The sequence below is a fragment of the Sabethes cyaneus genome, chromosome 3 (genome assembly GCF_943734655.1).
Source record: "Sabethes cyaneus chromosome 3, idSabCyanKW18_F2, whole genome shotgun sequence".
Lineage (NCBI taxonomy): Eukaryota > Metazoa > Arthropoda > Insecta > Diptera > Culicidae > Sabethes > Sabethes cyaneus.
In genome coordinates, this window is record NC_071355.1 from 51,480,532 (window position 1) to 51,492,870 (window position 12,339).

The following is a 12,339-nucleotide window of genomic DNA, read 5'->3' on the forward strand; positions in this document are numbered from 1 at the left end:
GTAACGACACTGTATTCGGACTATGCCACAAACGTTGATGGGACAAATAACGAAATGCATACACTGGCCGAGCTGTTTCAAAACGAGCAACTTCAACAACACATAGACGAATGTTGTACACAAAGAGCAATTGAGAGAACCTTAATTCCACTCCACAGTCCGCATTTTGGCGTTATTTGGGAGACAGGGATGAAATCCGTGAAGTTTCGAAGTTTCACCTCAAACGAATTATCATCGAGCACAAGTCAAAGTATCTACAGATGGCAACAACATTAACTCCAATTGAAGCAACACCCGCGTTTACTATGAGTAAGTTCCAACCAACACCAGAGCCAAGTTAGAACCGAATTGCGCAATGGCGATTGTCGAAGTAGCAATTTGTGCAAAATCGCAAGCAAACATTTTGAAATTTATGGAATCTCCACGTGCTGCAAAAACGTCAAAAGGACCTTAAGATGATAGAATTTCAATTTGGTGCTTTAGTTTTGGCCGCATTACGTCTTTTAGAGGTCACCCTTTTTTATCGGTACAGACTTCGCAGTCGGTTATTAGAGTACAGGACAATCTCGGGGCTAGTGCAACGTTCGTACTGACTCCAGAAGCTTGTTAGGTCAGCATATTACCTCGGAGCTAACTGCGCGGAAATGGTAGGCATTACTAACACTAAAAACTTCAACATCAACAAACTTGCGATTCTGTTTTTTAGTTATTAGATATATAAATTCTCGCCGAAGGTATATAAAATTTCATAAAAAACCTTGGTTCGAACCCATATGATAATAACTACTAATAATTAATTGAATTTGTGAAAACTGCCAAAAAATTCTCATCAAATGGTGACTTCATATAAACTTTGTTATTGTTATTGGTTTGTTAAAATAAAAAATACCGATGAAATGAATCATGTTCGTGATTCACCTGGGATTGGCTTTAATGCTCGACAAATTAAAAGTGAAATTATGGTAACAGTTTTGAATGTAAACATGAGAGCCAAACTTTTTGACGCCATTCGCCCACTCTTTTTTAAATTTAGAATTTAAAATAAACTCGTTTTATGATCAGTTGAAATACCGAAAACAATCGGTTATTTTATCTAGATGATCCGGACTCTCTTAAAATAAAGAAAAATAATGCACTCTTTACACAGTCCTTACATCAAACAATATTTCGCCCAGCGGCGGCGGCCTGGGTCTGGGTGTATCGTTGTTTCGCATGTAAATAATTTTTCCACAGGTGGACCATTAAAAAAGCGTTGTTTGGCATCATGCCAAACCCGACTCGGTAACCGGCTTCGGTACACTATATTCGGAATCACGCCCGCTTTATTTTCTTAACGAACCGGAAAATAGAAGCAAAAATGTATTATGTGTAGCCGGACTATGTAAGGCTTTGATTGTGAAATTTGCTTGTCAGATCATAACAAAATAACAAAGCAACTTTCCATTTCCATTAGCATTTTATAATGAGACTTACTTTTTAACGGATTATTGGAAACTGTTCTTTTGCTTATAACAACTTTCGGAGATATCGTAGTGCTACCGCGAGGTGACTACGTGGGTGTGTAAGTTAATAACGAATAAGCTCGATAATAATTGTTAAACTCGTCCAACCGGTTCGTAGCTTACACGGAAATAAATCATGAATGAAATCATGAAGTTTCAATTGCTGTCAAATCATGACTGAACTTGGTATGAGGGAGATCAAAGTCATGAATAATAATTCATGATCTTGCGTTGTGTTGTTGTGTAGTCATGGTGTATTTTCATAAAGCATAAGCTAGAAACCTGAAATCATGAGTCATTTTGCTCAATTTGGAGATTAGATTTCTACCCGTGTATAGACTTAAACGGTCGCTTATTTATTCGTTGCAACTGCACTGAAAATGGTGCTTCAATCAATCGGAGCAACAGGATGACGGTTGCGGTAATAAACAAACCGCCTCCATCATTTGCACATTGAAAGGATGCGCACGGTTGTTCAAACAAATCTCTGAAAGACTCTAGATACTCTTAATTTATTTCGGCTAGATAAATAGTTTGATTTCATCGGTTTATGTTGGTGGATGAATAAATAAGATTTAATTAGGTCGATCAGATTGCTATTTATCATATTACAGTTCTCGGCATCAGCACAATCTGCAGCTCGAAAGCAGAAGCGTACAACAACTTTCACCGGAATTCCGATAATCTGCTATTTTCGGGTGGCTCTTTCACGGAATATTCGTTGCCGACAATATCAAAAATATCGCACATGATGCATGACGTGTGAACCAGTAACTTGACACCGGACCGAGGCGTACCATAATTAGAATTTCTTGGGAAAAAAATCCTAGCACATGGACTAGTTCGAAGTTTCGTAACGAGCACATGTTGAGCTTTGACCACTTGGGTTATCTTTAGTTAAAAGATTACTGCCGGCTAAGATATTTAAGTATTTGCTAAACGGTTTTTTTGGTGTTAAAGGTATTTTAATAACGTCTTCAGGAAAATATTGGATTGGATCGCTTTATTATGTTTTCAAAGTGTTAAAACCAACAAGGCCTTCCTTTTTTGGTTTTGTTTTTGGAAAGCTATATAACAACATATTGCTATATAACATATGAAAAATTCAAAAAAGTCGATAATTTTTTGTTTTTGTAATACAATGTTTTAAAGAAATGGAGACGTGAGGTGTAGTTTTTCAACTGCAAGGAAATGACTATTTACTGATTGACAATGTTTGTGTACTGTTCATTTCTAAAAGTCGACATGCAAGCTAGATCTATTATTTTTGTATATTCAACATGATTGATTTATCAATCGTTCAGCACAAAAAGAATCTGGTTGCTTCCCAAATATCTTATAAGTTAAAAACTACCTGAATCTTGTAGAACATTGATTGATTTATTAATTATTAAACAAAAAATGAATTTGGTCGCTTCCCAAATACTTTGTAAGTCAAATATTTATCTGCATTCTGTAGAACATGTTGTACATTACCAAGTTATTCATCGCACCTAGCGACATTACCCGCACAATACTTTTCGCTCAGTTTGATTCTTGAGGGAGCCAAAACAGAACCATTAGGTACGATGTTCAGTCAACAATTGGATATATTTAGCGGTTAGCTATGTACGTCAGGGGAAAACTGAGTGTGTTTTTTATTATTATTACCTCGCCAGGGTAGACCAAATGCAAGTGTTAAAAACGCAAAATGATTTCGCTGTTAGGAAGGAAGCATCGTGGAATAATCATCGTCACTGAGCAAAATCGTGCGCTTAATCGTGCTTAAATTCCCTTAGTTTGAGAAGGAAGCTTTCTCGTGATGAATATGAAGGGAAAAATGTAGCGATCCAACCATCAGTGCTGCAGTAAGCTTTCTCTTGCGAATTTTACTAAATTGTTTAAATTTTAAACTCCGTTTTAAATTTTTATTTTAAGTTCCAATAAGTTTTGGCGTATATAGGAGAGATCGTGAAAATTAAGTGCAAGTTCAAAAAGTGTAAGAAATAGCAGAATACCAAAAACAACATTTTAGCAAATGCGCTCATAGTTCAATTACAAGAAGATTGATTGAAACAAGAGACACGGACACCATATTAGTTACAGGAAACATGAAGATCATTACCATCATTTTTTCTACAAATAAATTTGTTTGTTAATCCTTTGATGAGAGAGACACAAGTACAAAAAAAGTACAGGATAGAAAATGAAAAGACGGATGGGGAACTAGAATTATTACGCTGTTATTAAAAGCACACGACTAAGACACACCTCTTGTTGAGATTTTTTGGCAGCTGAGTATTTATACCAACATGTCGTAAATTCAGGCATGGTGTCAACAACGGATTGAGATAAACCGTTGAAGATCATTCATACCGAAAGTTGAAGGTAATTTCCGAGCAGATCGGTTGTATATTTTCATTCACTTTGAATACAACGAGTCTAATGAGTGTGTGAATGAGTTATCTTTCTAATTTCTTTCGTTTGTTTTGTAAATGATAATAAAAGCAAGTCCACAGTACGTCGGTTACCGGTTATAAGAGAAGCAATAAAAATAAATACTTAAATAATGCCTGGTAGAACTTACCTAACAATGAGAGCAACCCACAGGCCATCCATATAATAAAGCTCACACCAATGGAACCGGTTCGCACCAGTAAACCAGATGGCGATACAAATATTCCAGACCCTGCGAATGAAAGTTATCGATCGAACAAATGAAACTACTGAGGTATTGTTTAAATATCAGAATAGGAGAACGGAGAGCGATAGGTTGGGGACAATATTTTCAAACAAATAATAATCTTCCGCCGAAGCCGAAAGTACTTACCGATCATCGTTCCGACAATTAAAGCCACCCCACTGAAGAGTCCCACCCGTCTCTTGAGGTGAATAAGGTCGTTCTGCGCTGAGCCCGTCCCCTCCAGCGAGTCCCGCATCCCCCCGGTCCCTGAAAAAGTCGAAAGAGAAGGGTATTCGAATTAGGCGTTTTAATTTGCGGGGAATACTTATTTCGATGTAGCGAATTGCTAACGGTTTTGTGATGACGATTCGATTTTAAACAGTTAGGTAGATAAACAAATTTAAAACTGAGCGTGGAAAAAGATGCCGAAAATAAGAGATTTTTTAACATGCAAATGTCAACTTATACCAATTGGTATGAAATCTATCACGATAGCATACTTAACAAGATAATGAGTGGTGAATGACCCTTTGGGTTAAAACCTCTCTAAAAAAAAGATAATGAGTGTAATAGTTTTTACTAAATATAGATAAATATAGGAATCAATGTTTAGAGTAGATTAAAATAAGTCTTATCTAAATCCAACATATTTACAGATAAACACATTTAAGAGTGTAAGGATTTGACAGCTTCAAGATAGAAAATAAGGTCCACATATTGTCATAACTGTTCATGCAGATTTATTATATTTCGGAGTCCTAAATTAGCACGCAAGTAAAAATATTTAATAAGCATGGAAATATTTAATGAATTCGAAGTGATTTTTCACGTTGGTATTAAACACGATAGTGATAATGAGTGAGAACAATTTGATAGCATTATTAATCAATTTATATATTTGGAGACTAAAATTGATTTGCCCAAGCCCAAGTAACAATTCTAAAGCCGCTTGGTTTTATTTGAATTTTATAAGGATTTTATGGCGGTGTAAATAATTACCCCTGGTCTCATAATGGTATTACGCAATACTAAGATGCCACCAGTCAAAAAATACTTACAGTTAGCTATTAAGCTGTGATAAAACTGTTAATAAAATAAATTTATTATGATCGCTTATAATAACACGATAAAACTAGTTGGATGTGCCACAGCTATTATAATCATGCTATAAGTGTCTATGAGGAGGCGTAGCAATACAATGACGTACCAATACAAAATTGATCACATTGTGGCTACTTGTCGAAACGTAATAAGTTTGTTAGTGGTATAATGCTATTAAGATGGTAACACTCTGACTAAACAGATTTATTGTTGCTATTATGAAGAATACAACAGTTCAAAACCGAAAACATTTTTTATGGTGGGCCATATTGAAATATTCTAGTATTTTTAAGCCAGCACCAAAACAAAATATTATCAATCGGTTTTGATGTCACAAAATGCAATTAGAATGGTTCTGCTAGAAATTGAGATTTACTAATCGAACAATTTATTTTGTGTAAATAAAAAGTTCTTAAAAATTGCACATTTTGGACGGCGGGTTGATTTTAGCTTTCTATCATTCCAATACGAACGGAAAAAATCAATGCGCATATACTGCACAACTACGGAAACTGCTGAAAATTTATTATAGGTTTATTATTATTATTTTATTAATTATTTTATGGAATTGATCATGAAACCCACTAAAAGAACGTAATAAAACGTACATTTCTGCTGGTAAAATGCAACTAGAGAAGTAAATTATTACAGCCAATATTTTCTAGCATGCTAAGATATTTTGCGTGAAAAAAACGCGTGAGAAATATTGTATAACTCACATGCTGACAGATAAAAAACGATAAAAATAACCCAAGTAACAACGAGAGGTGAATTGTGAGTGGAATTGCTGTTTAATGGTTGCTTTGAAGTGATCAAAGCTGCATAAAGAAAGTACTGAAATGCTCTTTGGACAAGAGATGTTTAAGTAGCTTTTAGTTCTTCACATAAGCTCTCTCTTAAAAAGTAATAAACCAGCTTAATAGCGATTTGTTTCGACCAAACAATTTACTTCTTAATAGCCATCAAAATCAAACTCAACTTTAAGGCTGTTTAAGGCCAAGCTAGCGTACTGAGAGAGCAAAAAGACGAAGCAAAATTTTAAATGAGAGTGCGCTTTTATTAGATGATTTTGAATACTCAACTGTAGTGACATATCATATCAGGTACGGGTTTTACACACAATGATGTATTCGAAAAACTATGTTGTGGCGTTATTTAAGAAATATTTAAAATTTTCAAAATGCTATCGTTCTCGATCGCACCAACGCTGTTTGATGCTTGCGCTGTTTCAGACTTTAGGGTGTTGAAGTGGCTTTACAGACTACTACTATGCTTTCATTAGACTGAGAGCACCGATACATAAAAAATTATATCGGTTGTCGATCGCCTTAGGTGTAAATATATTCTTAATGTCTTTCTTGCAGATGTAGATGGGGTGGATCATACAACTTTGCTTATGGATCAGAATATGGCGGTTTATTTCCCGAAAAAAGACATGCAATTTTCAATTAGTGTTACAGGGTGCGGCAGAAATAAAGGCGAAAATGTTCAAACTTTAATATTGGATTAATTTGTGTCACTAATGACTTATTTCTGATAACAGTGTATTTGTTCAGATTTACTTCTAAGTGCTACGTCAGAACATCAGAATTATTTTGTTGTAAATTTGGGAAAATACGCCAAAGAAATGATTACGAGTTAGCTGCTCGCCCAGAAGACGCCGAGGGAGATTACCAAGGTGATAGGATGCCATTTGTCCTAAAAGCAACGAAAGCCGATAAGTGGATGACCGCGGTTTGCATGTATGCTAAACGTAATTTGATCACGTTGGTAAAAAGAATGCTCACAACCCGGTACGTTCCAACTATCATAGAGAAACTTGCCAAGGAAACCAAAATGTCTAAAAAAATCTATACGAAGAATCATCAAAGAAGACTTGCACGCATCTTCCGATGCTAGAGTGAAACGCCACTTGAATACGGGGCGGGTAAAGGAACTACGAGTAACTCGTTCGAAAAGAGCAATTTTCTTTGTTTGTTGAAGAAGGTAGAATGATAATCCTGTTCTCTGACAAAAAGCTGTTCAGCATCGATGATGTGTTCAACAGCTGCACATACCGGTTCATTTCACCGAAGAAACTTAAGGATGTTCCGGATCGATACTGAAGTGTATATCGGTATTTTGAAGGACCAAGTGCTTCCTTGGGTGAAGGCCAACTTCTCGGAAGAACAATACGTCGTCCTACAATAAATGTGGGACACATCAAATTGCATCACCAAAAAACACTGTAGATTTTGGTATTTTGTAATTGAATATTTTCTCTTGAAAATTTGGGTAGAAGTAGTTTAGAGTGTATTGTTTACTCTGTATTTTTATCGCTGTCAATTTTTGGTAAATTGAAAAAATAGCGTTACCCGAAAAGCAACGTCGCGAATTAATTTTGTGTAACCACGTGGAAAGTCCTCCACTCTCTCATCGGGACATCAGAAAAGAACTCGGAATGTTGCAGTCAACGGTGAGACGTCTTATTAAGCGTTACTACGAAACTCTGAGCACCGAACGGAAGGAAAAATGGATGTTCTATTAGTGATCAGGATCACAAGCGGGTTGTGAAAGGGTTTAAGCGGAATCCCAGTGCTTCGGTCAGGGATGTAACCAAAAACTTGAATCTGTCCAAGTCTTTCGTTCAGAGATCCAAGAACCCGGAGGGGCTGCACACGTACAAAGTGCAGAATGCTCCAAATCGTAACGAACGGTAAAATACAGTGGGAAATCCACGGACCCGGAAATAGTATACCCAGATGCTGACGAAGCCTCATTGCTCTTACGTCAAGCCGGACTTTCGGCAGCTGCCAGGGCTACTGTTCTTCACCCCCAGCACAAGTAATGTAGCAGAAACTTTCAAGGTTTGCCAAGAAATTACATGAGCTCTCCAACGCACCGGAACTAAGACCCAATGGAAAATACTGGCCTATTATGAAGCAGGCACTACGAAAGCATCCCAAATCTAAGGAAGACATGAAGAAAAGTGGGTTTCCGTACAGAAGAAGCTGCAGCCAGATGTTGTGTAGAACTTTATTAGTGAAGTTAAGCGTAAGATGCGAGCATACGGCTACGTTATTGAAGTTGAACGAAATAAATATGCCAAAAGCTTACTAACAGGTTATATTTTATTGTCTGAAGGTTTGAAATAGATCGGTCAATTAGGTAATTTTCTACAGAGTTTCTTCCTTTGATGTGGGACACCCTTTAGCATATAAATTCAGTAAAGCCTTATTGGTTTGGATTTTACAAGTTTACTGCGGTATAGCCCATATATTTTAAAAGTGATCAAATACTATTTATCGGTGACAAGCTGAGTTTTTGTAAAAAATGCAAGAATATCGTTTGATTTTGGAATTCAAAATTTCCAACATACTTCAGTTCGGGAAGAAAGTGGCTGGTCAACTTTGCTTGAAAATAGAATCCATCCTATTGCTGTTGCATCAGTGAAAAGATTTATGAATATGGTTTTTGTCGCGGCGAATTTTAAACACGCCTAACTAATGAGAAATGTTTTTCCCCTCTTTCGCCTGCTGAACTTTCCGAGCGGGGGACGTTCCTCTTCCGAGATGGAAACGGATTTAGGCGAAAATATAAACCGAACTCGTTAGGCGTAAGGCAAGTGAAAAATTGCACAAAAACACTCTTGGAAGTAATTCAATTAGCTAAGCCAAGCTCATTAAGCCGGCAGCGGAAATATTGCTTACGCGCGAAATTGTAGCAGACATTGCGACAAGTTTTTGCCTTTTATGCTCTTTACCGTAATGAAAATGAGTTATTTGCGTTGGCAGCGGTAATAAAACAGTCCAATGCACCAGAAATTAGAATTAAACGGTGCACTGCTGTGAAATTTAGTACAGAATTTGATACATGAGCTTACGGAACACATCATATTCAATTTAAATATTTCACGCCCGGAGTGCTTTTTGTCAAAATATGGCGTGGTGTAACGGGATAGTCAACTTTAAAAATAGATTACTTTTCTTCAGGTAATAAAACTTTCACTATCAATGGTTAATCAATCGTTTAGTGAATATCTTTAGCAGTTAGGACTTAGAAATGTTAATAATGAATGCAAAAAGGCAACTCATTTTAAACTGGGGACGAAAAGATGAACTAAATTTCTAGTAAATAATTGCGACACGTTATCATAGAGAACAGATTAACAGGCTCCAAGAAACTAATGGATATTTTGTGTGTAAAATACGCTGGTGGCGCCCTTCAGAAATAGTCAAACGCTTAAAAAATGTGCATAAACCTTTACCAGTATTACTTTGTGCTGGAGTTACATGGTAGCTATGACAGCGACATCAAGTTTTATAGTTTGCCACTTACAGCTCGAGGGGTGCTCCATCGTAGGATTACTCGTTGATTACATACCAACTTTTTACACACTTCTCGTTAATTACCTGGTAGTCTGTTCTCTGTGATGTTATTGCCTCTTTTGCTCTGAACCTTAATAAAAATGAGTTATTTACGTTGGTGGTGGCAATGAAGCATTTCAATACATTAAAAATTAGCTGTAAAAGCCGTTCTGTCGTGAAATTTAGCATAGCTAAAATAAACAACATTCACCTTTTTCTAAAAAGAGGGTGTCTGTGACACATCAAAAACTGATTGTTAATGACGTTTTAAAATCATTTTGAATACTTTCTGTTATCTTTTTACTGTTGCATCACTCTAGGGCTTTAGTAATGAGCTGTTTTAAAAGTTTTTTTCCACTAGGAATAAAATCTTTTTATCGCACATTTTCACAGCGCTCGTTTTGTGTTTCCAACTGAGATTTTATTGTTTCAGCTCTTTGCAATTCATTTCAATTAAAGCTTGCCAACCTACATTGAATCCCGTCATACAAAGGATTTTGAAAAGCTCGTTATGTAATTTGTATTTGTCATGTGTGAATTCTCAGAACGGTTGGTAAACGGCTAGATAATGCGGAATATAGACCCCATAGTGGTCGTTAGCCTCTTATCCAGCAACTCCGATCCCGACCTCCTCGTGGTACCAGCCGGAATACGAGCAACCTTAGCGGAGATCGGGTAACCAACCCCGGTGGAAACTAAGGTCGTATACTAACCGGGAAGGAGGTAGTGAGTCTCGGCACTATAAGATGGCAGCCCCATCACGAGACTCGGTTGTGTTGCCCCAGTACGGCTACACACCTAAACAACACAAACTAACAACATTCAAGCATATTCGGAGCGGAATATTCGGCATCGACCTAGGCGACGAAATAAGGACGACGAATGGAGACTCGGGACTTGGAACTGCAGATCGCTAAATTTCGCAGGTTGCGAGCGGGTGCTGATTGAACAGCTGGAACCCCGCAAACTCGGCATCGTAGCTCTGCAGGAAATCTGTCGCAAAGGAGAGAAGGTATGGAAGATACGTGGCGGAAAGGCCCAGTTTTACCAGAGCGGTGGCGCTACCAACGAACTGGGAACGGGCTTTGTAGTGCTGGGCGGAATGCAGGATCGCGTGATAGATTGGAAGGCGATCAACGAGAGAATGTGTGTATTGAGGATAAAGGGCCGTTTCTTCAATTATAGCATCATTAACGTGCACTGCCCGCACGAAGGTAGACCCGACGATGAGAAAGAAGCGTTCTACGCGAGGCTGGAGGCTACGTACGACAGCTGCTCGTCACGGGACATCAAGATCGTCATCGGGGATATGAACGCCCAGGTCGGTAGGGAAGAAATGTATAGACCGGTGGTAGGACCCCATAGCCTGCACACCGACACAAACGATAACGGCCAACGATGTATAAACTTCGCAGCTTCCCGAGGCCTGGTGATCCGAAGTACCTTTTTCCCGCGCAAGGATATCCACAAAGCCACCTGGAGATCACCTGACCAACGTACAATGAACCAAATTGACCACGTTCTCATAGAGGGCCGGTTCTTCTCTAACATCACGAACGTACGCTCCCGTCGGGGTGCGGATATTGATTCTGACCATTACCTAGTAGCAGTACATGTGCGCTCAAAGCTGTCCACCGTATACCGGACACGTCAAAGCCGCCCTCCTCGGCTGAACATCAGGCAGCTAGATAACCCACAAGCTGCCGAGAACTACGCGCGAGTACTGAATGAGGCACTGCCTTCTTCCGAAGAGTTAGGTGCTTCAAACCTCGAAGACGGTTGGGGCAGAATACGCTCGGCCATCGGAGAGGCCGCTACCGCGGCACTAGGTATTGAGCCTCGGAGTACACAAAATGATTGGTTTGATGGGGAATGCCAACAAGCGGTGGAGGAGAAAAAAAACGCTTGGAAAAATTATCTAAGTATTGCCACTAGAGAGAACCTGGCCAAGTACCGACGAGCTAGGAACCAGTTGACCACGATCCTGAGGAGAAAAAAGCGCCAAAAGGAGGACAGAGATCGTGAAGAATTAGAACAACTATTCCGAGCTAATGACACGCGCAAGTTTTATGAGAAGGTGAACCAAACTCGGAAGGGCTACACACCGAAACCTGACATGTGTAGGGACGAGGGAGGGAATCTAATTACAAACGAGCGCGAGGTGGTCGACAGGTGGAAGCAGTTCTTCGATGAACACCTCAATGGCGAAGTCGCAGAAGGAGGCGGAACGGAAATTAACCTAGGAGCGCCCATGGAAGATAGTGATGTCCTAGCACCTGATCTCCAAGAAGTCAAACGAGAAATCAGGTTGCTGAAGACCAATAAAGCCGCTGGGAAGGACCGCCTACCGGCAGAGCTTTATAAACATGGCGGGGAAACGCTAGCAAAGGCTCTACACTGGGTTATTTCGAGGATTTGGGAGGAGGAAAAGCTACCGGAGGAATGGATGGAAGGAGTGGTTTGTCCCATCTACAAAAAGGGTGATCGGCTAGACTGCTGCAACTATCGTGGTATTACGTTGGTAAACGCCGCCTACAAGGTACTCTCCCAGATCCTGTTACGCCGGCTGTCACCGATAGCACAAGGTTTCGTAGGGAATTATCAGGCGGGTTTCATGGGGGCTCGCGCAACTACGGACCAAATATTTACTATCCGACAGATCTTGCAGAAATGTCGGGAGTACAACGTGCCCACGCATCACATCTTTATCGATTTCAAAGCAGCATAC

General features: G+C 39.0%; 1 protein-coding gene across 2 annotated transcripts in view; it reads right to left on the bottom strand.

The window, feature by feature from the left end:
• Nucleotides 1–12,339, bottom strand: part of LOC128741216 (b(0,+)-type amino acid transporter 1) — a 41,371-nt gene that overhangs the window by 11,560 nt on the left and 17,472 nt on the right. For both annotated transcript variants that reach the window (XM_053836858.1, XM_053836857.1), the window contains 2 exons: nucleotides 4,312–4,431; nucleotides 4,069–4,170 (listed from right to left, as the gene is read on the bottom strand). In XM_053836858.1, the coding sequence (XP_053692833.1) occupies nucleotides 4,069–4,170; nucleotides 4,312–4,431 (222 nt within the window). The remainder of the gene's footprint in view (nucleotides 1–4,068; nucleotides 4,171–4,311; nucleotides 4,432–12,339) is intronic.